At 41.0% G+C, this 27,920-nt stretch overlaps 2 protein-coding genes across 3 annotated transcripts; both read right to left on the bottom strand.

Moving 5' to 3' along the window:
• Positions 1–6,429: 6,429 nt before the first annotated feature.
• On the bottom strand, positions 6,430–9,165 carry LOC132486659 (HMG box transcription factor BBX-like). 2 transcript variants are annotated; one of them, XM_060094184.1, is made up of 2 exons: positions 6,963–9,165; positions 6,430–6,872 (listed from the first exon to the last, which is right to left on the bottom strand). In XM_060094184.1, the coding sequence occupies exons 1-2, from the start codon at positions 9,163–9,165 to the stop codon at positions 6,430–6,432; spliced, it is 2,646 nt and encodes an 881-aa protein (XP_059950167.1). The 2 variants fall into 2 exon arrangements, with proteins under 2 accessions (XP_059950167.1, XP_059950162.1); XM_060094179.1 differs by having other exon boundaries at positions 6,430–9,165.
• A 15,668-nt stretch (positions 9,166–24,833) lies between these two features.
• On the bottom strand, positions 24,834–27,715 carry LOC132489338 (HMG box transcription factor BBX-like). The gene is given in 3 exon segments (XM_060098251.1): positions 24,834–24,999; positions 25,001–25,812; positions 26,801–27,715. Coding segments are annotated over 3 exon segments (1,893 nt in total).
• Positions 27,716–27,920: the final 205 nt, after the last annotated feature.

Raw genomic sequence — 27,920 nt, 5'->3', positions numbered from 1 at the left:
GAGAAAGGACAGCCTCTTCAATAAGTGGTGCTGGGAAAACTGGACAGGGACATGTAAAAGTATGAGATTAGATCATTCCCTAACACCATACACAAAAATAAGGTCAAAATGGATTAAAGACCTCAATGTAAGGCCAGAAACTATCAAACTCTTAGAGGAAAACATAGGCAGAACACTCTATGACATAAATCACAGCAAGATCCTTTTGGACCCACCTCCTAGAGAAATGGAAATAAAAACAAAGATAAACAAATGGGACCTCATGAAACTTCAAAGCTTTTGCACAGCAAAGGAAGCCATAAACAAGACCAAAAGACAACCCTCAGCATGGGAGAAAATATTTGCAAATGAAGCAACTGACAAAGGATTAATCTCCAAAATTTATAAGCAGCTCATGCAGCTCAATAGCAAAAAAACAAACAACCCAATCCAACAATGGGAAGAAGACTGAAATAGACATTTCTCCAAAGAAGATATACAGACTGCCAACAAACACATGAAAGGATGCTCAACATCATTAATCATTAGAGAAATGCAAATCAAAACTACAATGAGATATCATCTCACACCAGTCAGAATGGCCATCATCAAGAAATCTAGAAACAATAAATGCTGGAGAGGGTGTGGAGAAAGGGAACACTCTTGCACTGCTGGTGGGAATGTGAATTGGTACAGCCACTATGGAGAACAGTATGGAGGTTCCTTAAAAAACTAAAAATAGAACTACCATATGACCCAGCAAATCCCACTACGAGGCATATACCCTGAGAAAACCATAATTCAAAAAGCGACATGTACCAAAATGTTCATTGCAGCTCTATTCACAATAGCCTGGAGCTGGAAACAACCTAAGTGTCCATCATCCGATGAATGGATAAAGAAGATGTGGCACATATATACAATGGAATATTACTCAGCCATAAAAAGAAACGAAACTGAGCTATTTGTAATGAGGTGGATAGACCTAGAGTCTGTCATACAGAGTGAAGTAAGTCAGAAAGAGAAAGACAAATACCGTATGCTAACACATATATATGGAATTTAAAAAAATGTCATGAAGAACCTAGGGGTAAAACGGGCATAAAGACACAGACCTACTTGAGAATGGACTTGAGGATATGGGGAGGGGGAAGGGTAAGCTGTGACAGAGAGAAAGAGAGGCATGGACATATATACACTACCAAACGTAAGGTAGATAGATAGTGGGAAGCAGCCGCAGAGCACAGGGAGATCAGCTCGGTGCTTTGTGACCGCCTGGAGAGGTGGGATGGGGAGTGTGGGAGGGAGGGAGATGCATGAGGGAAGGGATGTGGGAACAGATGTATATGTATGACTGATTCACTTTGGTATTAAGCAGAAACTAATTAAAAATAAATAAATAAAAAAAAAAAAAAAAAAAAAAAGATCAACTTCAGGGCAGGTTCAATTTTGACCACTGAATGCAACAAGGAAACAGTGGCCACCGAATTTCTAAGTACAAGGTTACCTCTTTTCCGTTATTAGTATAAATCATACCACCACAAATAAAATTTGTCCAGGAGAGGAAACTTTTTGTACGTGTGAAGAAAATGTATATTGATATTTTTAAGGAAAGCGTAGCACAAACAGATGGAGGTGTATGAGGGGAATCAAATGTACTTGTCTTGTTGTTCACTGTTTTGCTGCTTCTGTTTCTAAAATGTAAGATAATGTCCCTAGTGAAAAGGACAAGGTCATTTAATATGGGGTATAATAAACTTCACTATCACTTCCAAACTATATAAAAGCAAAGCAGTCCATCAGACTCTGAATACATCACCAGACATATCTGGTAAGATGAACTGAACCACTGTTTCTTTTTTTATTGTAAGTATGAGGTTAGTCAATCTAAATAAGATAACTGTAAAATAAAAAATCCCCAAACTCAAAGAAACACAAAATCCAAATCTAATTCTTTGGGAATGCTTGTCTAAATAAAAGCAACACCTAATTAACAATTAGTACACTCTTTATAAGGTGCAAAACAAGATCCTATGTGGGGAAAGCTAAATTTTAATTCCCACCTAACAGTCACTCTGAATACTTTATAGGTCAAATGTAATAAGAGCATTTGCTTCTACTGCCCATTTTCAGCAATACATTGTTCTCTCTGGAGAAGGTGGTTTGGGAAGTCAAAGCATTGCAGTGGAAAACAGTGGCCCTGACGGTAGAAGCAAAAAAAGACAAACCTTTGAAACAGGACTTACTGAAATTAACCGTTAAAGCCGAGGTAGCCCATTAGGACTGGCCTTATCTGAGGGCTCTGTGGAGCAGTGCAATCAAAGGTGAACCTTCTCACAGCATCACGTACACCCCGACTTTCCCTTTACAAATGATGACTCCAGGCCTTGCACGACTTCCTTCCTTTTCCCCCAAGAAGCGGCGATGCTTCCCCTTTGCTGTATGGATGCTAGCCTCCAGCCTCCAGCTGCTGGTCTCCAGAACACTTAGGATTCATACAGTACTTTAGCAGGCAGCATGGTCCCACTGCTTCACATTAATGCCAAATGCCAAACTTGGAACAGAGCTACTTGATATTCCCCATCCCTCCCCCGGAACTGTATAAACAAAACAAGTCATTCAGTTTTCAGCTTACTCCTAGTGCTGTACTGATTTATAATCTTCTTGAGATTTTACATAGGTGCAAACATTTCCAGAGGATGAGCCAAGGACTACAGAGTGCAAACAAAATTTTCTATGACTCAGGCAGAGTAGCATCTGACTTGATAAGACAGTGACAGGGATTACACAAGTTGGATTCTAAATAACCAGACCCGTTCAGATGCTCCTTTTTGTTCATAGTGTTCCATCCCTTTTTTTCTCTGCAGCAGTTTGAATGGCAGGAACTATAATAACAGTGATAACGTGGGAATGAGTTGAGCATGGCTTTGAGGGGGCACTGGTAGAAAGCTCATCTGACGGAATTAAATAAATATATTTTCGGGGGGGAAAAGACTGTCAGAATTACAATGGTATGATATATCCTTTTAAAAAAGAGGGCTTTAAAGAATTCACCATTTTCATCTAAAATCTGGGACCTAACCTAGTTTGGGGATAAGAACCTGTGTCTTCAAAGTGGCTGTGGGACCTTTTGCCTTTTCCTGGCCTCATTACAGTTATCCAAACAAATAAACACTTAAGAAGGGCGTCTTACAGTATTTTCTCTCTTTCACTCAGCTTCTTGGAGCTGCAGCTTCAGTAACTATAGTATACTCTACACACTTCAAAATTACATAGGAAAATACCCAGAATAACTAAATAAATAAAAGGCTAAAGAAAACTGGAACAGTACTGTGTCTCCATCTGAGACTAAATCATCCACTTCCAGCAACACAGAGAAGGGCTAGGACAATTTTGTTCCAAAGATTTATATACAGGTTTGAATCTAGAAATTAAGGTAAAAGCATAAATATTGAGAATTTCAACTAGATTCAGAATGGTTTCAGAAAGATATGATACAACAATTTAGAATAAAACAAAGGCATAAGAGCATCATATTTTGGTTTGCTTGAAATATATATAAGGTGCAACAACTTTTTCTCTTGAGGATGCTTGTGGGACAAATGTTAGTGTAGATGGTGTTTGCTGGCAGATTAAGGTACACACCATAGCAATATGATTTTCCAAAATAAAAAAGAATGAGAGAAGTGAAATGAAAATGATAAATGGGGGAGGGTACTACATGTTGGTCTGCAATATGTGTGCTCACAAATGTTGTTACCTGAAAATACCAACACCCCTCTCCAGTGGATTCAGGGCATGAGAAAAGCACTATTTTTGAAATCAAGACATTACTCAGAGAAATGACAAGGTGAGTGTCTAAAAGACTATAAAGCTTGGCAGGATTTCTGCTACTCTCAGTGCCTAACCGCTTAAAAATTAAGCATGTCTACAAAAAGGTGGGGTTTTTTTTTCTAAAGTATCTGAAAACAGTCGTATCCAGGAGGTTGCCGTCCACCCCGACCCCTGCCTAAGGGAAAAGCCACTGAGGTTGAGGAAAAGCAGATCAAGTAAGATATATTAATCACATAGAAAAAAGTCATCTTTTGTTTTGCTTCTTTTTAAGAAAGGTCCCATGAATATACAGCACTCTGTTAAGGAACTCTAGTGAAATGTAATCAGAGGACTGGAGGAGAGGGCACTGGCCAAAATAGACCTATTCTAACATGTTCTAGAGAATAACAAGTTAGTGCCATTGTCAAGGTGCATGTTCTGCACCAAAAAACTTTTGTTGTTGATTTTTTTTTTTTTTGGATTTTAGCTAATTATAATTTTTAAATCACTGCTAGCAAGTGGTCCAGAAACTCCAACAGCCACCAACACTGGGACCCAGCAATTTTCAAACATTCACTTTGTGTTTCGAAATTTAGAAAATATTAATACAACAGCATCGTAGTAAAAATATCATGCTAAAATCTGGGGTTGCTCACCTGATTTATTTCTGTGTGAATGGGGCTAAGCTTCTGCCTCTGATTAACCTTGCTTACTAATTCCTTCTTCCTCCATGCCCACAAGGAATATGCATTTTTGAGGACACCGTTCCAATGCCCTGATGCCCTCTTTACCTGCTTTGAAAAAAAAAAAAGCCCAAATCTCTCTGTTCTTTTTCAATTCTGTTAGTATGTTGTACATATTTTCCAGCACCGAAACTGAAGTAACATCCACAACCGTGAAAAGCTAAACCTAGTCAGTACTAATAGAGTCAGTTTTTGGTATGGCTATTAGGTCAAATTACGATGAGAAAAAAAATCATCATTACAATTCAGTCAAGTATAAATAAGATAGCTAGATAAAACCTTGTAAACTGTCACCATTTAGAGATCTAATTCAAAAGTTTCAAACTTGAACTAACACTATCAAAATTACGCCAGTTTGAAAACCAGTAAAAATTATTGCTGGAATCCAATACTTAAAAGTTGGTAGTTTGTGCTGTGATGCAAGAGTGGGGAAATACTTTGTGCTATGGAACAAATACCCTGTAAAATCTGTAGCCGCCGACTAATTTTCATTTATCACTTTGCATCTGTTGCTAAGAAACCAGATACTGTGAACGTCAGGTGATGGAGTCAATATGTTGAATGTTCTAAGCCAGTTAATCCAGTTGCACTGGCATATGTATGGTTGGTTTTATGTTCAAAAGCAACAAAACATGAAAAGGAAACAGGAAACTTGCAGGTGGATCTATAACTGCGAGTCCCACTCTGGTCAGGCACACCTCCCTCATCAATACCTCCATAACCACAAAAACTCAAAATGGCTCTAAAAACCTGCAGTGCCAATTAGGCTGTGCATAGCAATTGCTACCCGTCCAGTCTGTCTGGGATGGATGTAAAAGGGCTGTAGCTCAAAGATCACACAAAGTGAGTGTGTCTTCAATGTGTTCTGAATAGTGAAGTAATCCTAAAGTCACTTCTGAATACTATTTTTCTTTTTTTGTCTGTATGAACGATCCATTGGTCACTCAGACCCTTGTGTAAAAATAAAAGAATCCTCAAGGCATGAAAACATCAGTAATCTGTAATCTGCTGGACTCTTCCCCTGTCTGGGAAAATATTCGCCACAATTGGACCCAAGCAAATTCTTCTTGGTCACTCAAGGCTAAGAAAAAAATTCTGCTTGTAAGAACTGTAATTTTTCTTCTTCTCTCTCTTTCTCTTTGTGCCAGCAAACTACCACTCTGGTGGCCAATATAAAAGTGCAGAATATATGGACCACAAGGCCGAGCATACACCGCTAACAGCGGTACATCTGCCTGCCCGTGCTGTTTGGGAGTCTCTGGAAGAGGCTTTTTAATATTATTCTACAATATAAATGTAGGTATAACCTATTCTATAAACCATCTTAGAACATAAACCTCCATGTACAAAAAAGACTAAGAATATCTAATAATAACTAGTGCAGTGTGTCAGTTTTTGTTTTTTTGCTTTTTGTTTTTGTTTTGAAAGACTAACTAGGTAATATGTGAAACTAGTTTCACACTCTCTGGTTGGTAAAAGAGATGCTGGATGAGCTACAGTAAAGGCAGCCTTTTACCAAGTTACCACCTATTACCATCAAAAGCCTTCCATAGAAAGCAAAGCTCTAGGATCATCCCATTTCTGCTCATTATCAGACAGACAACATCACCCTCAAAGACTCTGGGTTCTGAAAGAACAAACTGGCCCAGGGTGCCAACTTCTGCTTCAAGTGAATCTGGGCCGTGTAGGGCAACAAGCACTTGTTTGCTGTCTCTATTTGCCACCACATGGACTCACTAGCATCTCTCAATAAAGACAAGGCTAGGGTAGTAGGTAAAGCACAATGTTTTACAATTAAAGGGCGCTTCACTGGTCAGCGCAAGAAATAAGTACAGGAGTCGGGGGCATTTCTTTTGGCTGTCCATCATGGGGGAGCGGAGTTGATCTCTGACTTCTATGCATGTTCCATGGCAGCCACTTTGGCCGGCACAGCGAGGCTGAAGAACGCAGACACGGCGGGCATCTCCGGGGTGCTGCTCCGCGTCTCCGTGGCCTCTCGGTTGTGTGAGCATTCGTCATTGCAGCCTGTCTCGGTCACCTTAACAAGACTCCTCTGCAGGTGTTCCTTTGGTTTGTCATCCAAAGTACCTCCTGCTGGTGATACCCGGCCATCTGCTGTCCTGACAAGGTGTGTGATCTTGGTTTTCCTTGCTTTTCTCTTCTGACTGCCCACCATGGGTTCTTGCGCCCTTGTTGGCTCTGGAGTGTTGGGAATGGATGGGGCATTTGTAACCTTATAAGCAGGCTCTGTGGTGTTTCTGTCTTCTGAAAATATGGCTTCTGTAGGGTGAATGGCAGCCAAGAAGAGTTGCTTGTTTGACCATTTATCCCCACTTCCTTTTTCCGGAACATTAGGCTTCTCCTTTTTGTGCTTGTATTTGCTGACAATTTTGTGGAATAAGTTCTTTTTCTGAGACTGGAAAGGACCTTTGCTGGTTTGGGTCGGTTCTGAGGACATATGTCCGGTCTTCTTCTTTTTTCTTGGGACAGGTACACATTTCTGGTCAAATGTAACAGGACTATACTGAGGGAGGCTGTTGAATTTCTTTTCAAATTCTTCATCCAGCTTTGCTGAGCCAAGGAGAGAGTCTTCCTTTGGCTTTGTCTTCTTGAACTTCTTGCTTCCACTGGTCCCACTCTGGTGAAATGTCCAGCTTTCTTCATGCCAACACTCTTCATGATCAGAGGACTTTCCTTTTCCTGACCTTCGTTTCCCTCTGCCAACATTAGCTCGCAGAGAGGTGAGCATACCCTCAGACACCAGGGTTTTATAAAGAGCACCTTTGCAAGACCTCTCAGATTTCCGGGAGCCACAAGTCTCTATTTTTCTGTGACACTCACTGTCCTCAGGCTTGGCCTGTCCCGATAGACTGGGTGGTAATGCATCCTCCGTAGGGGTCAACGGTTCTGCTTTTATACCCTCTGGGACCTCACCAGAAATGTTCTTGCTGGCAGAAATACTGATAAAATCTTGAGGTCTTGACTCTTGGGTGGTGTCTGAGGATTTCTCCTTTGACATTTTCTTCTCTCTTGATTTCACTTTCTTCTTTGGTGGCTTGGCATCCAAAATGCTTCCCTTGCCACTCGAGGATGTATGCACCTGCTTGCGAGGGGAATCTCCAAGCTTCTCGATGCCCCAGTCTCCCTTTGCAACAGCTTCAATGGTGTACATGACACTCTCGATATCAGATTCCGAGGACTGCCTCTTTTTGCAAGTCTTCTTGGGTGTGGATTTATCATTTCCCTGTCGATCCATTTTGGTTTTCTTCTTTTCCTTTTTTAGCTTTTCTGGTTTGCTTAACGCTGTGGGAATCTCGATGATCCTAATGCCATGAGGATGGCACATGTGATCCTTCCTACTGGGAACATCGCTTATTATTATCTTGCTACTGCCAGAGTAAGAAAAATCAGGGAAGTGACTACATTTTTGATCTTCCTCTAATTCTTCCTTTTTAATTGCTTTAGGAGCTTCCATTTTTATACCCATTATATCATCCATTCGCAGCTCCTCAAAATTTCTTAATTCCTTAGAATCTCTTACATTTTCCTTAGCTGATTTTTCAAATTCTGCTTCTTTCTGGAACCTGGCTTCATCTATTTTCTCCATTTTCATTTCTCTTTCTTCCTTGCCCTTCTCCAGTTCTTGAATTCTTCCGCCATCTGATTCTTTGGCTTTTATTAGCTTTGATTCTTCCATTTTCACCCCCTCTGATGCCAGGCACATCTCTGCCAGTTGAAAGAGTGCAGACTCTCCACAGCGTTTTACAGGTTCAGCACCGCCCAACTGTGAAGTCTTCGAACAAATCTCTGCAAACTGAAACAAGGCTGATGCTTGACATTGTTTTGACGGAACATCAGGGTGGGAGGTACCTGAAGATATCTCGGCAAACTGAAATAATGGTGACTCCTGACGCAATTCAGAGGATTCTGAAACATCAGGCCTGCAAGTGCCAGAGGATATCTCTGGTGTACCAAGAACATGTTCTCCAGCTAAAAGCAGCATGCTCAGGCCTCCCATTTGAGTAGGATCAGCCAGCCCAAAGTTAAGCTGAGGCATTTCTTCAGGCTTTGTTTTCTTGGGGCTTGGCAAGGCTCTTGAAGAGTCAGATGGGAAGGCCCATAGTTTCTCCCGTGGATTGACAGTGGATGTTGGGGATTTCACAGGCTTGTTTGTGGAAGCACACCATTTGTAGCCAGGATTTGCTTTCATAAATGCATGTTTATACTCCTTGGCCATGTCTGTGTATTTCTGCTTTTCCTTTGGATCGAGAACAGCCCACCAATCAGCTAGTATCTTGGTAGCACCTCGGTTATCAAGCCTGTTCCTGTGTTCCTGACGTACAAGAGAGCGATGACGTTTACAAAATAAGAGAAATGCATTCATTGGTCTCCGGGCTCGCTGTTCTGGTGATTCATCATCTTCAGTTTCACCATCTTGCTCTAGACCAGCGGCCCCAAGAAGTTGAACCTTATCAATATCCTCCTCTTCGTCTTCCTCTTCTTCCTCTTCTGAAAAGTCAAGAAGTTTCTTTGCTAGCAATGGATGCCACTGAAGGCACTTTCGTTTTGGTCGTTTTCCAGCTCCTTCTCCTTCTGCGGAATAATCTTTATTTCTATGACTGCCTTTCATTACTCTGACCGGTCAAGTCAAGACTTTCCATCGTGAGTTCAATGGAACATCGGAACTTCCAGCTTCTGTGATGCAGCAGAATTCCAGGAAGGCAAACGGAAAGTACACAGGGAGGAAGATGAACTGCGGCAAAGCCTGTGTCCTATGATACTGACCGCGCGGGTTCACCGTGCGCGAGGGCGTGTGTGTGGCTCGCCCTCAGCGGCCAGTCAGGGCTTCTCTATGGGAAAGTGGAGAGAGAGGAGCTCGCGGAGCCGCTCGGCCTCCCTTCACTGTACACTCCAAGATTCTGATGTTTAAAGAGTGACTCTCATAACCACTAAGGACCTACTCTATAGCACAGGGAACTATACTCAATATTTTGTAATAACCTATAATGGAAAAGAATCTGAAGAAGAATATATATATATGAATCACTGTGCTGTACACCTAAAACTAACACAACATTGTAAATCAACTATACTTCAACTTAAAATGATGAATTAATTAATCTAATTAAATACAATTTCTTCCCTAAAAAAATAAGAATGACTCTCAACTCTTCTAAACATATAAAATATTTTCTTAAACCTTAATCCACCCACTCCTGACACGTTAGGACCTGAGGCAAGACTGCGCTGTGCTGGAGGCTGAGGCCCTGCCCTCCAGCTCTGGGTCTGCCCCGTGTCCTGTAGGGCCTTGCTTACGGGACGGAACGTGGACGCCCAGCCACGTAGCCAAGCTCCCGCCTCCCCTGCTGCACACAGATGAGCTTGGCCCCCTGGGGCCTGCAAGCGTCACATCTGTGGCTGGGCTCGTCTTCTAGACCATGGTCGTCACCTGGAAGCTTCTTAGAAATGCAGAATCTCAGGTCCCACCCAGACCTACTGAACAGTAGTCTACTTTTTCATAAAATCTCTAGGTGACTTATGTGCAAGTTAGAGCTTGAGAGCCTTTGCTCTCACGTGGGAGGCTGAGGTCAGAGGCACCCATCTCTTAAGTTTAAGAGACTCCCTGTTAAAATGCTTTGTTCGTCTTCTGACCTCTGAAGGACTTGAGAAGATTCTGGCCAATGATCAGTTCTGTTCAATTCCTTGTTGGACATAAGGTACATTCCAAATCATAGCTGATTTTTCCTCTTATACATTTCATTTTTTTCGGTCAGGTAATTTTCCTTAAGCTGTATTCTTAGTTAGAATGCACCCCACCCACCCTACTCTGTCAATATCACCTGCATCAGGGTGGCCACCTCTTCCGTGAAGCCCACCGCAATACCCCCAAGGAAGAGCTTCCGTTCTGACCCCATCCTCCTTAGTTGAAAACTCTGGTAGCCCATTCACTGGGTCGGCTCTGGTTATACAACTGAATCCTCCATGAGACAATCAGCTCCCTGACATAGGAGCTGAGTCCCATTCAGATTTAGATTCTCCATTGCCCATAGCTGAGTCTATCAGATTTTAAATACACATGTGAAATTAAATCTGCCTCTCTTAAGTTTATTTTTGTGGCTCCTGCAATTCTCTGCTTGTGCCAGAAAGGAGATGAAAATAGCCCTGCAATTTTAATGAAGGTGGGTTTTACTCCTGGGTCTTACCACATTTAGGAAAGTGTATACATTTTGTACTTTCATGCAAAATTGTGCTTGGCACCGACCTGGTGGTCACGAAGGGAAGCAAGGGTGTTCTTCGATGAGAATTCTTGGGCAGCTGGGTCTAGTTCTGTTAGTGAACAGTATTCAAATGGAGGAATTGCTTTAGCTTGGAAAGTAGACCTCAGATATAGGAGGAATAGAGCAGAAGAAAAAGGAACTTATGAAAAACGGAATACAGAAGTGTAAAGGAAAGGTCAATGTCTATGACTGGCCCAGTCTTCTGGCTCTCTGTGTCCATGGATCATAACTCAGGAGTCATGGGAGTGCAGAGAGGGGGCAGGAACCTGCAACGGGGAGTCTGTGCTCTAGTTCTGGCTCTTCTGCTAATTAACTGAGCACCTGAGAAACTCACTAAACATTTGTGGGTCTCTGTTGTCACATCTGAAACATGAATAGTTGGTCAATGCTTCTTAACCAGAGAAGAAAGCTAGAAAAATGGGGGGGGAGGGTAGGGGATCTTGTTTAAAGACACGTGGCCAGGTGGGACACCCAGAAATGCGTATTTGCTGGGTTTGTGATGGGCCCCAAGTATGAGGTGCCTTTCTGATATTCAGTTCTGGTTAAGCATCAGTAAATCAGATGCTCTCTTAACATTCCTTCTAGCTCAAATATTCCCCAATTTCATGACTACCAGCCCCGTAGTGAATGCATGGTTAGGAGTCTACGGGTCTGGCAGACACTGCTGGTTGTACCCCTCTTCCTTTAGGAACAAAACCCAAAGTTTTTGCTCCGCACACGCCTCCCAGAATAACTATTACATTTCCCAGCTTTCCTTTCGGGATGTCCGTGGACTAAATTCTGGCCAAAGGGAAGTGGTGAGTGTAGGTTCTGGGAGCGCTCTTAAAAGACAGAGGTGTGCCCTCTTGCTTCTTCTTGCTGACAGGCATGCATAGATGATAGTGGAAGATGGGCCAGCTGGGTCAGTGCCGGACATGGGACCTGCCATAGGAGATGGGAGGGAACCAAGACAGTGTGGCCTGGGTCCAGGATACCAGGGAGTCGTGTCAGGAGGGAACTTCTACCCCCAGGCTTCCTTTATGTGTGAGAGAAAGACATTATCATCTAGTTAAAGTAACTGCAATTTTGCTCTTACTCTTTCTTTCAGCCAAACCCATTTTAAACTAAAACAATATGGAGCATGGAAAAGACTTTACGGACTCCAGTTACGCTTCCCAATCTTCATGTCAGCAGAAATTAAATGTCTGTTTACTGTGGCTTCTTGTTTTCTACTTCTGTAAGTGTAGTATGTTTATAAGACAGAGAATACTATTGTCTTTTACAGAGAGCACTTCTTTCACAGCCAAAAATTCATGGAGAGGTATCACAATTTTAGGAAGCACAGTTTTCTTTTTATGATTTTATCTTTTCTCTACAAATATATATTATTTCCTTACCATATGCCATATATATATATATAAATATATATATATATATAAATATATATATATATATATATATGTACATATATAAATTTTGCCTTCAAAAATGGTCAGTTACCATTAATTTTGTGTGAAATTTGGTAGGACCTGAACTACAGTGAAATACCAAGAACTGCCATTTAAATTACATATTATTGCTAATAATTGTTATGACTGGCAATAAGCAAACATGTGGTGTTGAGTTTTTTAAACGCTTCTACATTTTTTTTGAAAGTTTGGGCTTTGACAAGAGCTCATTAGGAAAAAACCTTTAATTCTTTTCCTTCTTATTTATAGTTGAACAAAAGCGCACACCTCCACACACCATATATGTATACGATAATGGAATTTGTTTCTTGTGAACTTGCATTTAGCCTGTGAAAATTACCTTTAATGACTTTGAAAGATATTGTGCTTTTTGCACATTTTAAGTTTCTGATGGGGGACAGGGATGAGGGGCAGTGATGGGAGGATGGTGAAAGAAAAATTATATATATACATATAGATATAGATATAGATATAGATATAGATATAGATATAGATATAAAATTCAGGGCATAAGACCTGCAAAATTCTGGGATTAAAAGTCATGTGAATAATCGTTTCCATTTCCAAACCTCTCTTAATAAATAATGGTAAAATGCCACAGTAGATATTTCAGGCTATTCAATAAAACTCTCTTTCTCTGTCTCTCTGTCTCCCTTCTCTCATACACACACACACACACAGCACACCCCAAAACAAACTCATTCTCACATACAGAATAGAAACTAAACCAAATCAAAGAAAGATGATTGGGTGGGGAAAGGAAACGGGGACTCTTATGAAGAGCTCTCTCTGTTTACCTTCATTCCTCTCATCCGGGTCAGTGTAGATGGAAGCCAGAGTAAAGAGGGAAAAGATAACAAAAGCCAATAAAATGAATGCCATTTCCAGGTTGGTAAATGGAAGCTCCATGAAAGACCACAAACTTCTTCGCCTGCAATAGAAAGCAGACACTGGCTTAGTATACCCTGGTCCAGAGAGAACTTGTTGAGTAATTATTTATTGTAGAATGAGATTTACTAAGACTTTTTAAGATACTTCTGTGCACCTGGAACAACACACCTGGCACTAGCAGAAATGGAGGGTGCTCTCGTTTTTTGAAATTTGGCATCAGTCTTGGTGTAATTGAACTTAGACTTTGCTGTGTAGACTGGAGGAGAACATGGGAGTCTGAAGGGCAGAGTCAATTTATGTTTTATGAGCTTTTTGGACAAAACCCTGGGAGTAAAGTTAGAGTATATTTCATATCATGAAGGAAAAAATAATGTTGGTTTCTATCTCACTGACCACACCCAGGTTCAGAGTAATGTTCTTGTGCCTGAAGTTATCCAGCGTTTGCCAACCAGGTGATAAATCTACAATGGAAGCAATTTTTAGTGAAGAAACCATAGTCTTCAGAGTAGCTGGATCAAACTCAACCCAAATAAAGATAAATGTGTTAACAATTCAACCATGAGAACTTCCAATCTCAGACTCGAAAAAGGAGAGCTCATGTGTCTAGAAAGGAAAGCATAGTTCCATTGGGGGGAAAGGATAACACCTAGCTGGAAATAACCTCTGTCTTTCTGTCTTTCAATGTTTACTACATAAATGGAAAATATTTAAAACACTGCAGACATATGTGGGAATGTGATAATTTTAAGAAGACCCAAAGAAAGAGATTTCACATCTTTCCACTGCAACGCATTCCAAATTCTTTATTTACTGTCTATTTTAGGGAAATAACTTATTGGGGTCTTTCACCTAAGGGTTCAGTCTCCTTTAAATATATTTTTTAAATGAGTTCATCATACCTTGTAGTTGAGAGACAAGATTTGAGGTGGGAGTTAGGCTTGCTCTCTTTCCTAGTTGCAGTCTTCCAGTGTTGCTATAGCAGAACAGAGGTGGGTGAGGGGATAATAAGTTCTTTAAAATCTGCTGGTTTTGAACAGATTTCTGATTCTTTTTTTTTCTTTTGGACATACTTCTTACAATTGACAATAGTTTGGGGGATATTGATCAGAAGTCTGTAGCTTTTCGTAGGTTTGTAGGACAGAAAATTAGACATGGAATTTATGTGTCATAGGTATGCACATTTTAAGATATGAAGAATACTACCGGGGCTTCCCTGGTGGCGCAGTGGTTGAGAATCCGCCTGCCAATGCAGGGGACACGGGTTCGAGCCCTGGTCTGGGAAGATCCCACATGCCGTGGAGCAACTAGGCCCGTGGGCCACAACTACTGAGCCTGCGCGTCTGGAGCTTGTGTTCCACAACAAGAGAGGCCGCGACAGTGAGAGGCCCGCGCACCGTGATGAAGAGAGGCCCCGGCTCGCCGCAACTAGAGAAAGCCACGCACAGAAACGAAGACCCAACACAGCCAAAAATAAATAAATTAAATTACAAAAAAAAAAAGAATACTACCAAGGGGGTTAAGATGTATCTTGGAAATTTTTCACATCAGTGCACATTGGTCGAGCTTATTCTGGTTACTGGAAGCTGAGCATTCTAGAGTATGGCTCTACTGTCATTTAACCACTCATATTGATGGGAATTTGGGTTCCTTCTAATTTTTTGTCATTGCCAACAACGCAGCAGAAAATATTTTTTTGTAAATATAAATTTGCACACAGGTACACATATCTCTAGGAAAGATTTATAGAAGTAGAACTGCTGGATGTATAAACTTTTGAAATGTTCCTTCACAAATTTCCCTGAAATTTACAACCTTATCAGTACTATATGTAAAGAACTGGTTCCCAAATCCTTCCTCAACACTCCCTCTTTCGGTTTCCCCCCCAATTTGAAGTTAAAAATACGATCTCATGTTTAAATTGGCTTTTCCCTGATTTCTAGTGAGGTTGAACATTTTTTTATGTGTTGATTTATTATTTATACAGTTTGCTCTGTGAATAACTTGTCTTTATCTTTTGCCCAGTTTTAAACTGGGCATTTGTAATTTTCTCACTGATTTGTAGACACTCATTATAAACTTTGGATAAAAAATTCCTTTCAGGGCTTCCCTGGTGGCGCAGTGGTTGAGAGTCCGCCTGCCGATGCAGGGGACGCGGGTTCGTCCCTAGGTGAAGTAGGTGAAGCTTCCTTGCCCAGTCAAGATTTCTGTTGGGCTACATGTTTTTCTACAGTGACTGATTTCTGTTCTTATTTGGACTCATATTTGCAAAGAAGCACTATATGTTATGTTTCAACTTTAAATTTTAAAATACATCATATGGTCCAGAACAAAAGCAATGTTCTTAAGTACCTCTGAATGTTCAAATGTAGATGATCTATGTAAATTCAGTTCGGGATCAAAATAGCCAGACTTCTTCCAGTGAATACTGAACTGACAGTCTTTGAAAATCTTTCTCTGGAGACTTCTTACAGTAACAGGGAAAAATGTGGGTTCTTGGTCAGTTTCTCAATAAATACAATTTCCTGAAATATCTCAGGGCTTTGTCATACCTTATACCCTTTTCAACAAAGAAAGTTGTCTTACCTATTCCCTTATAAAAAGGCATAGAGTAAGAGAATTGAGAATGTTAATTACAAATGAGATAGTGGATTTACAAACTATTAAGAGCTGCAGAACTCTTGCAATACTAAAATATTCTGAGTTTTTTTTTATTTTTTATTTTTTTGCGGTACGCGGGCCTCTCACTGCTGTGGCCTCTCCCGTTGTGGAGCACGGGCTCCGGACGCGTAGGCTCAGGAGCCATGGCTCACGGGCCCAGCCACTCCGCGGCATGTAGGATCTTCCCGGACCGGGGCACGAACCCGCGTCCCCTGCATCGGCAGGTGGACTCTCAAACACTGCGCCACCAGGGAAGCCCAATATTCTGATTTTCTATTAAATATGTTTTATTCAGTTTTAAGATCACAGTTAAAGTACTTTAGCATGTTATACACATGACTTACATGTGCAATTTTTAGAAATTAAATTAAGTATAAGATTTTGAGGAAAGAAATTATATAAACGTGTATATTGACTTTTACTACACATACATCTAAGAAAGCAATAATTCTGTTGTACCATTAAGTGGAAATCATTTATTACATGGCACGTTTACACCAACTCTAAAGACAACCAAGCCAATTTCTGAAAGCAAGAAAAATGAGCAATTCGGTCATGCTGAAAACTGTCAACAGACTTAAGACCTGGTGGCCAAATGAAGCTGTGGTTAATTTATAATAGGTAAGTAAGCAATTCAAACCTATGGGAAAAGTTCATAATCTGGTAATGTGGACTCTCAGGTGGTTTTTATTCCTTTTCGACAGATTCCTGAGAGCAAGCCATGAATGCTAAGGAAATGAGAAACATGTTGCCGAGCATGTGCTGAGCTCCAGATCACAAACCTCCCCCACCCCAGTTCTGCCGCTACGAGCTGACGCACTAAAGGGAGGTGTCAGTGGACGTGAGCACTCCCCTGAGGCCGCCAGGGGATGTGATGGTTAGTCCACGAAACGCGTGCCTCTGTGATTTAGGTTAGAGCTTGTGAGGTAAGACGTGTGGTGCGGTGCAGTGGGAGGGTGTGGAGGCATGGAATTAGGTCCTTGCTCCTCGGTAACCAGTTCTGGCCCAAGTTATTAGAAAATCTCTGGAAAGAGTACTAATGTTCACAGTAACTAATTCTGTGCATAAAGATCAACTTAAGGAATTGACAGACCATTAGCCAGACTCATCAAGAAAAAAAGGGAGAAGACTCAAATCAATAGAATTAGAAATGAAAAAGGAGAAGTAACAACTCACGCTGCAGAAATACAAAAGATCATGAGAGATTACTACAAGCAACTCTATGCCAAAAAAATGGACAACCTGGAAGAAATGGACAAATTCTTAGAAATGCACAACCTGCCAAGACTGAATCAGGAAGAAATAGAAAATATGAATAGACCAATCACAAGCCCTGAAATTGAAACTGTGATTAAAAATCTTCCAACAAACAAAAGCCCAGGACCAGATGGCTTCACAGGCGAATTCGATCAAACATTTAGAGAAGAGCTAACACCCATCCTTCTCAAACTCTTCCAAACAATTTCAGAGGAAGGAACACTCCCAAACTCATTCTACGAGGTCACCATCACCTTGATACCAAAACCAGGCAAGGATGTCCCAAAGAAAGAAAACTACAGGCCTATATCACTGATGAACATAGATGCAAAAAGCCTCAACATAAGACTAGCTAACAGAATCCAACAGCACATTAAAAGGATCATACACCATGATCAAGTGGGGTTTATTCCAGGAATGCAAGGATTACTCAATATACGCAAATCAATCAATGTGATACACCATATTAACAAATTGAAGGAGAAAAACCATAGGATCCTCTCAATAGATGCAGAGAAAGCTTTTGACAAAATTCAACACCCATTTATGATAAAAACACTGCAGAAAGTAGGCATAGAGGGAACTTTCCTCAACCTAATCAAGGCCATATATGACAAACCCACAGCCAACATTGTCCTCAATGGTGGAAAACTGAAACCATTTCCACAAAGATCAAGAACAAGACAAGGTTGCCCACTCTCACCACTCTTATTCCACCTAGTTTTGGAAGTTTTAGCCACAGCAATCAGAGAAGAAAAGGAAATAAAAGGAATCCAAATCGGAAAAGAAGAAGTAAAGCTGTCACTGTTTGCAGATGACATGATACTATACATAGAGAATCCTAAAGATGCTACCAGAAAACTACTAGAGCTAATCAATGAATTTGGTAAAGTAGCAGGATACAAAATTAATGCACAGAAATCTCTGGCATTCCTGTACACTAATGATGAAACATCTGAAAATGAAATCAAGAAAACACTCCCATTTACCATTGCAACAAAAAGAATAAAATATCTAGGAATAAACCTACCTAAGGAGACAAAAGACCTGTATGCAGAAAATTATAAGACACTGATGAAAGAGATTAAAGATGATACAAATAGATGGAGAGATATACCATGCTTCTGGATTGGAAGAATCAATATTGTGAAAATGACTCTACTACCCAAAGCAATCTACAGATTCAATGCAATTCCTATCAAACTACCAGTGGCATTTTTCACAGAACTAGAACAAAACATTTCAAAATTTGTTTGGAAAAACAAAAGACCCCGAATAGCCAAAGCAATCTTGAGAACGAAAAACGGAGCTGGAGGAATCAGGCTCCCTGACTTCAGACTATACTACAAAGCTACAGTAATCAAGACAGTGTGGTACTGGCACAGAAACAGAAAGATAGATCAATGGAACGGGATAGAAAGCCCAGAGATCAACCCATGCACATATGGTCAACTTATCTTTGATAAAGGAGGCAGGAATGTACAGTGGAGAAAGGACAGCCTCTTCAATAAGTGGTGCTGGGAAAACTGGACAGGGACATGTAAAAGTATGAGATTAGATCATTCCCTAACACCATACACAAAAATAAGCTCAAAATGGATTAAAGGCCTCAATGTAAGGCCAGAAACTATCAAACTCTTAGAGGAAAACATAGGCAGAACACTCTATGACATAAATCACAGCAAGATCCTTTTGGACCCACCTCCTAGAGAAATGGAAATAAAAACAAAGATAAACAAATGGGACCTCATGAAACTTCAAAGCTTTTGCACAGCAAAGGAAACCATAAACAAGACCAAAAGACAACCCTCAGCATGGGAGAAAATATTTGCAAATGAAGCAACTGACAAAGGATTAATCTCCAAAATTTATAAGCAGCTCATGCAGCTCAATAGCAAAAAAACAAACAACCCAATCCAAAAATGGGCAGAAGACTTAAATAGGCATTTCTCCAAAGAAGATATACAGACTGCCAACAAACACATGAAAGGATGCTCAACATCATTAATCATTAGAGAAATGCAAATCAAAACTACAATGAGATATCATCTCACACCAGTCAGAATCGCCATCATCAAGAAATCTAGAAACAATAAATGCTGGAGAGGGTGTGGAGAAAGGGAACCCTCTTGCACTGCTGGTGGGAATGTGAATTGGTACAGCCACTATGGAGAACAGTATGGAGGTTCCTTCAAAAACTAAAAATAGAACTACCATATGACCCAGCAATCCCACTACGAGGCATATACCCTGAGAAAACCATAATTCAAAAAGAGACATGTACCAAAATGTTCATTGCAGCTCTATTCACAATAGCCCGGAGATAGAAACAACCTAAGTGTCCATCATCCGATGAATGGATAAAGAAGATGTGGCACATGTATACAATGGAATATTACTCAGCCATAAAAAGAAACGAAACTGAGCTATTTGTAATGAGGTGGATAGACCTAGAGTCTGTCATACAGAGTGAAGTAAGTCAGAAAGAGACAGACAAATACCGTATGCTAACACATATATATGGAATTTTTTTTAAAAATGTCATGAAGAACCTAGGGGTAAAACGGGCATAAAGACACAGACCTAACTTGAGAATGGACTTGAGGATATGGGGAGGGGGAAGGGTAAGCTGTAACAAAGCGAAAGAGAGGCATGGACATATATACACTACCAAACGTAAGGTAGATAGATAGTGGGAAGCAGCCGCAGAGCACAGGGAGATCAGCTCGGTGCTTTGTGACCGCCTGGAGGGGTGGGATGGGGAGTGTGGGAGGGAGGGAGATGCATGAGGGAAGGGATGTGGGAACAGATGTATATGTATGACTGATTCACTTTGTTATTAAGCAGAAACTAATAAATAAATAAATAAATAAATAAATAAATAAATAAATAAGATCAACTTCAGGGCAGGATCAATTTTGACCACTGACTGCAACAAGGAAACAGTGGCCACCGAACTTCTAAGTACAAGGTTTCCTCTTTTCTGTTATTATTATAAATCATACCACCACAAATAAAATTTGGCCAGGAGAGGAAACTTTTTGTATGTGTGAAGAAAATGTATATTGATATTTTTAAGGAAAGCGTAGCACAAACAGATGGACGTGTATGAGGGGAATCAAATGTACTTGTCTTGTTGTTCACTCTTTTGCTGCTTCTGTTTCTAAAATGTAAGATAATGTCCCCAGTGAAAAGGACAAGGTCATTTAATATGGGGTATAATAAACTTCACTATCACTTCCAAACTATATAAAAGCAAAGCAGTCCATCAGACTCTGAATACATCACCAGACATATCTGGTAAGATGAACTGAACCACTGTTTCTTTTTTTATTGTAAGTATGAGGTTAGTCAATCTAAATAAGATAACTGTAAAATAAAAAATCCCCAAACTCAAAGAAACACAAAATCCAAATCTAATTCTTTGGGAATGCTTGTCTAAATAAAAGCAACACCTAATTAACAATTAGTACACTCTTTATAAGGTGCAAAACAAGATCCTATGTGGGGAAAGCTAAATTTTAATTCCCACCTAACAGTCACTCTGAATACTTTATAGGTCAAATGTAATAAGAGCATTTGCTTCTACTGCCCATTTTCAGCAATACATTGTTCTCTCTGGAGAAGGTGGTTTGGGAAGTCAAAACACTGCAGTGGAAAACAGTGGCCCTGACGGTAGAAGCAAAAAAAGACAAACCTTTCAAACAGGACTTACTGGAATTAACCGTTAAAGCCGAGGTAGCCCATTAGGATTGGCCTTATCTGAGGGCTCTGTGAAGCAGTGCAATCAAAGGTGAACCTTCTCACAGCATCACGTACACCCCGACTTCCCCTTTACAAATGATGACTCCAGGCCTTGCACGACTTCCTTCCTTTTCCCCCAAGAAGCGGCGATGCTTCCCCTTTGCTGTATGGATGCTGGCCTCCAGCCTCCAGCTGCTGGTCTCCAGAACACTTAGGATTCATACAGTAGTTTAACAGGCAGCATGGTCCCACTGCTTCACATTAATGCCAAATGCCAAACTTGGAACAGAGCTACTTGATATTCCCCATCCCTCCCCCGGAACTGTATAGACAAAACATGTCATTCAGTTTTCAGCTTACTCCTAGTGCTGTATCGATTTATAATCTGCTTGAGATTTTACATAGGTGCAAACATTTCCAGAGGATGAGCCAAGGACTACAGAGTGCAAACAAAATTTTCTATGACTCAGGCAGAGTAGCATCTGACTTGATAAGAGAGTGACAGGGATTACACAAGTTGGATTCTAAATAACCAGACCCGTTCAGATGCTTCATTTTGTTCACTGTGTTCGATCACTTTTTTTCTCGGCAGCAGTTTGAATGGCAGGAACTATAATAACAGTGATAACGTGGGAATGAGTTGAGCATGGCTTTGAGGGGGCACTGGTAGAAAGCTCATCTGACGGAATTAAATAAATATATTTTCGGGGGGGAAAAGACTGTCAGAATTACAATGGTATGATATATCCTTTTAAAAAAGAGGGCTTTAAAGAATTCACCATTTTCATCTAAAATCTGGGACCTAACCTAGTTTGGGGATAAGAACCTGTGTCTTCAAAGTGGCTGTGGGACCTTTTGCCTTTTCCTGGCCTCATTACAGTTATCCAAACAAATAAACACTTAAGAAGGGCGTCTTACAGTATTTTCTCTCTTTCACTCAGCTTCTTGGAGCTGCAGCTTCAGTAACTATAGTATACTCTACACACTTCAAAATTACATAGGAAAATACCCAGAATAACTAAATAAATAAAAGGCTAAAGAAAACTGGAACAGTACTGTGTCTCCATCTGAGACTAAATCATCCACTTCCAGCAACACAGAGAAGGGCTAGGACAATTTTGTTCCAAAGATTTATATACAGGTTTGAATCTAGAAATTAAGGTAAAAGCATAAATATTGAGAATTTCAACTAGATTCAGAATGGTTTCAGAAAGATATGATACAACAATTTAGAATAAAACAAAGGCAGAAGAGCATCATATTTTGGTTTGCTTGAAATATATATAAGGTGCAACAACTTTTTCTCTTGAGGATGCTTGTGGGACAAATGTTAGTGTAGATGGTGTTTGCTGGCAGATTAAGGTACACACCATAGCAATATGATTTTCTAAAATAAAAAAGAATGAGAGAAGTGAAATGAAAATGATAAATGGGGGAGGGTACTACATGTTGGTCTGCAATATTTGTGCTCACAAATGTTGTTACCTGAAAATACCAACACCCCTCTCCAGTGGATTCAGGGCATGAGAAAAGCACTATTTTTGAAATCAAGACATTACTCAGAGAAATGACAAGGTGAGTGTCTAAAAGACTATAGAGCTTTGCAGGATTTCTGCTACTCTCAGTGCCTAACCGCTTAAAAATTAAGCATGTCTACAAAAAGGTGGGTTTTTTTTTTTTTCTAAAGTACCTGAAAACAGTCGTATCCAGTAGGTCGCCCTCCACCCCGACCCCTGCCTAAGGGAAAAGCCACTGAGGTTTAGGAAAAGCAGATCAAGTAAGATATATTAATCACATAGAAAAAAGTCATCTTTTGTTTTGCTTCTTTTTAAGAAAGGTCCCATGAATATACAGCACTCTGTTAAGGAACTCTAGTGAAATGTAATCAGAGGACTGGAGGAGAGGGCACTGGCAAAAATAGACCTATTCTAACATGTTCTAGAGAATAACAAGTTAGTGCCATTGTCAAGGTGCATGTTCTGCACCAAACAACTTTTGTTGTTGATTTTATTTTTTTTTTGGATTTTAGCTAATTATAATTTTTAAATCACTGCTAGCAAGTGGTCCAGAAACTCCAACAGCCACCAACACTGGGACCCAGCAATTTTCAAACATTCACTTTGTGTTTCGAAATTTAGAAAATATTAATACAACAGCATCGTAGTAAAAATATCATGCTAAAATCTGGGGTTGCTCACCTGATTTATTTCTGTGTGAATGGGGCTAAGCTTCTGCCTCTGATTAACCTTGCTTACTAATTCCTTCTTCCTCCATGCCCACAAGGAATATGCATTTTTGAGGACACCGTTCCAATGCCCTGATGCCCTCTTTACCTGCTTTGAAAAAAAAAAAAAGCCCAAATCTCTCTGTTCTTTTTCAATTCTGTTAGTATGTTGTACATATTTTCCAGCACCGAAACTGAAGTAACATCTACAACCGTGAAAAGCTAAACCTAGTCAGAACTAATAGAGTCATTTTTTTGTATGGCTATTAGGTCAAATTACGATGAGAAAAAAAATCATCATTACAATTCAGTCAAGTATAAATAAGATAGCTAGATAAAACCTTGTAAACTGTCACCATTTAGAGATCTAATTCAAAAGTTTCAAACTTGAACTAACACTATCAAAATTCCGCCAGTTTGAAAACCAGTAAAAATTATTGCTGGAATCCAATACTTAAAAGTTGGTAGTTTGTGCTGTGATGCAAGAGTGGGGAAATACTTTGTGCTATGGAACAAATACCCTGTAAAATCTGTAGCCGCCGACTAATTTTGATTTATCACTTTGCATCTGTTGCTAAGAAACAAGATACTGTGAACGTCAGGTGATGGAGTCAATATGTTGAATGTTCTAAGCCAGTTAATCCAGTTGCACTGGCATATGTATGGTTGGTTTTATGTTCAAAAGCAACAAAACATGAAAAGGAAACAGGAAACTTGCAGGTGGATCTATAACTGCGAGTCCCACTCTGGTCAGGCACACCTCCCTCATCAATACCTCCGTAACCACAAAAACTCAAAATGGCTCTAAAAACCTGCAGTGCCAATTAGGCTGTGCATAGCAATTGCTACCCGTCCAGTCTGTCTGGGATGGATGTAAAAGGGCTGTAGCTCAAAGACCACACAAAGTGAGTGTGTCTTCAATGTGTTCTGAATAGTGAAGTAATCCTAAGGTCACTTCTGAATACTATTTTTCTTTTTTTGTCTGTATGAACGATCCATTGGTCACTCAGACCCTTGTGTAAAAATAAAAGAATCCTCAAGGCATGAAAACATCAGTAATCTGTAATCTGCTGGACTCTTCCCCTGTCTGGGAAAATATTCTCCACAATTGGACCCAAGCAAATTCTTCTTGGTCACTCAAGGCTAAGAAAAAAATTCTGCTTGTAAGAACTGTAATTTTTCTTCTTCTCTCTCTTTCTCTTTGTGCCAGCAAACTACCACTCTGGTGGCAAATATAAAAGTGCAGAATATATGGACCACAAGGCCGAGCATACACCGCTAACAGCGGTACATCTGCCTGCCCGTGCTGTTTGGGAGTCTCTGGAAGAGGCTTTTTAATATTATTCTACAATGTAAATGTAGGTATAGCCTATTATATAAACCATCTTAGAACATAAACCTCCATGTACCAAAAAGACTAAGAATATCTAATAATAACTAGTGCAGTGTGTCAGTTTTTGTTTTTTTGCTTTTGGTTTCTGTTTTGAAAGAATAACTAGGTAATATATGAAACTAGTTTCACACTCTCTGGTTGGCAAAAGAGATGCTGGATGAGCTACAGTAAAGGCAGCCTTTTACCAAGTTACCACCTATTACCATCAAAAGCCTTCCATAGAAAGCAAAGCTCTAGGATCATCCCATTTCTGCTCATTATCAGACAGACAACATCACCCTCAAAGACTCTGGGTTCTGAAAGAACAAACTGGCCCAGGGTGCCAACTTCTGCTTCAAGTGAATCTGGGCCGTGTAGGGCAACAAGCACTTGTTTGCTGTCTCTATCTGCCACCACATGGACTCACTAGCATCTCTCAATAAAGACAAGGCTAGGGTAGTAGGTAAAGCACAATGTTTTACAATTAAAGGGCGCTTCACTGGTCAGCGCAAGAAATAAGTACAGGAGTCGGGGGCATTTCTTTTGGCTGTCCATCATGGGGGAGCGGAGTTGATCTCTGACTTCTATGCATTTTCCATGGCAGCCACTTCGGCCGGCACAGCGAGGCTGAAGAACGCAGACACGGCGGGCATCTCCGGGGTGCTGCTCCGCGTCTCCGTGGCCTCTCGGTTGTGTGAGCATTCGTCATTGCAGCCTGTCTCGGTCACCTTAACAAGACTCCTCTGCAGGTGTTCCTTTGGTTTGTCATCCAAAGTACCTCCTGCTGGTGATACCCGGCCATCTGCTGTCCTGACAAGGTGTGTGATCTTGGTTTTCCTTGCTTTTCTCTTTTGACTGCCCACCAAGGGTTCTTGCGCCCTTGTTGGCTCTGGAGTGTTGGGAATGGATGGGGCATTTGTAACCTTATAAGCAGGCTCTGTGGTGTTTCTGTCTTCTGAAAATATGGCTTCTGTAGGGTGAATGGCAGCCAAGAAGAGTTGCCTGTTTGACCATTTATCCCCACTTCCTTTTTCCGGAACATTAGGCTTCTCCTTTTTGTGCTTGTATTTGCTGACAATTTTGTGGAATAAGTTCTTTTTCTGAGACTGGAAAGGACCTTTGCTGGTTTGGGTCGGTTCTGGGGACATATGTCCGGTCTTCTTCTTTTTTCTTGGGACAGGTACACATTTCTGGTCCAATGTAACAGGACTATACTGAGGGAGGCTGTTGAATTTCTTTTCAAATTCTTCATCCAGCTTTGCTGAGCCAAGGAGAGAGTCTTCCTTTGGCTTTGTCTTCTTGAACTTCTTGCTTCCACTGGTCCCACTCTGGTGAAATGTCCAGCTTTCTTCATGCCAACACTCTTCATGATCAGAGGACTTTCCTTTTCCTGACCTTCGTTTCCCTCTGCCAACATTAGCTCGCAGAGAGGTGAGCATACCCTCAGACACCAGGGTTTTATAAAGAGCACCTTTGCAAGACCTCTCAGATTTCCGGGAGCCACAAGTCTCTATTTTTCTGTGACACTCACTGTCCTCAGGCTTGGCCTGTCCCGATAGACTGGGTGGTAATGCATCCTCCGTAGGGGTCAAAGGTTCTGCTTTTATACCCTCTGGGACCTCACCAGAAATGTTCTTGCTGGCAGAAATACTGATAAAATCTTGAGGTCTTGACTCTTGGGTGGTGTCTGAGGATCTCTCCTTTGACATTTTCTTCTCTCTTGATTTCACTTTCTTCTTTGGTGGCTTGGCATCCAAAATGCTTCCCTTGCCACTCGAGGATGTATGCACCTGCTTGCGAGGGGTATCTCCAAGCTTCTCGATGCCCCAGTCTCCCTTTGCAACAGCTTCAATGGTGTACATGACACTCTCGATATCAGATTCCGAGGACTGCCTCTTTTTGCAAGTCTTCTTGGGTGTGGATTTATCATTTCCCTGTCGATCCATTTTGGTTTTCTTCTTTTCCTTTTTTAGCTTTTCTGGTTTGCTTAACGCTGTGGGAATCTCGATGATCCTAATGCCATGAGGATGGCACATGTGATCCTTCCTACTGGGAACATCGCTTATTATTATCTTGCTACTGCCAGAGTAAGAAAAATCAGGGAAGTGACTACATTTTTGATCTTCCTCTAATTCTTCCTTTTTAATTGCTTTAGGAGCTTCCATTTTTATACCCATTATATCATCCATTCGCAGCTCCTCAAAATTTCTTAATTCCTTAGAATCTCTTACATTTTCCTTAGCTGATTTTTCAAATTCTGCTTCTTTCTGGAACCTGGCTTCATCTATTTTCTCCATTTTCATTTCTCTTTCTTCCTTGCCCTTCTCCAGTTCTTGAATTCTTCCGCCATCTGATTCTTTGGCTTTTATTAGCTTTGATTCTTCCATTTTCACCCCCTCTGTCTCTGCCAGTTGAAAGAGTGCAGACTCTCCACAGCGTTTTACAGGTTCAGCACCGCCCAACTGTGAAGTCTTCGAACAGATCTCTGCAAACTGAAACAAGGCTGATGCTTGACATTGTTTTGACGGAACATCAGGGTGGGAGGTACCTGAAGATATCTCGGCAAACTGAAATAATGGTGACTCCTGACGCAATTCAGAGGATTCCGAAACATCAGGCATGCAAGTGCCAGAGGATATCTCTGGTGTACCAAGAACATGTTCTCCAGCTAAAAGCAGCATGCTCAGGCCTCCCATTTGAGTAGGATCAGCCAGCCCAAAGTTAAGCTGAGGCATTTCTTCAGGCTTTGTTTTCTTGGGGCTTGGCAAGGCTCTTGAAGAGTCAGATGGGAAGGCCCATAGTTTCTCCCGTGGATTGACAGTGGATGTTGGGGATTTCACAGGCTTGTTTGTGGTAGCACACCATTTGTAGCCAGGATTTGCTTTCATAAATGCATGTTTATACTCCTTGGCCATGTCTGTGTATTTCTGCTTTTCCTTTGGATCGAGAACAGCCCACCAATCAGCTAGTATCTTGGTAGCACCTCGGTTATCAAGCCTGTTCCTGTGTTCCTGACGTACAAGAGAGCGATGACGTTTGCAAAATAAGAGAAATGCATTCATTGGTCTCCGGGCTCGCTGTTCTGGTGATTCATCATCTTCAGTTTCACCATCTTGCTCTAGACCAGCGGCCCCAAGAAGTTGAACCTTATCAATATCCTCCTCTTCGTCTTCCTCTTCTTCCTCTTCTGAAAAGTCAAGAAGTTTCTTTGCTAGCAATGGATGCCACTGAAGGCACTTCCGTTTTGGTCGTTTTCCAGCTCCTTCTCCTTCTGCGGAATAATCTTTATTTCTATGACTGCCTTTCATTACTCTGACCGGTCAAGTCAAGACTTTCCATCGTGAGTTCAATGGAACATCAGAACTTCCAGCTTCTGTGATGCAGCAGAATTCCAGGAAGGCAAACGGAAAGTACACAGGGAGGAAGATGAACTGCGGCAAAGCCTGTGTCGTATGATACTGACCGCGCGGGTTCGCCAGGCGCGAGGGCGTGTGTGTGGCTCGCCCTCAGCGG

Source organism: Mesoplodon densirostris, chromosome 1, assembly GCF_025265405.1.
Source record: "Mesoplodon densirostris isolate mMesDen1 chromosome 1, mMesDen1 primary haplotype, whole genome shotgun sequence".
NCBI lineage: Eukaryota > Metazoa > Chordata > Mammalia > Artiodactyla > Ziphiidae > Mesoplodon > Mesoplodon densirostris.
This window is presented reverse-complemented; position numbering and strand designations above follow the sequence as displayed.

Excerpts from the sequence above, each read along its gene's own strand:
- LOC132486659 (XM_060094179.1), bottom strand. The coding sequence starts at position 9,165 with ATGAAAGGCAGTCATAGAAATAAAGATTATTCCGCAGAAGGAGAAGGA.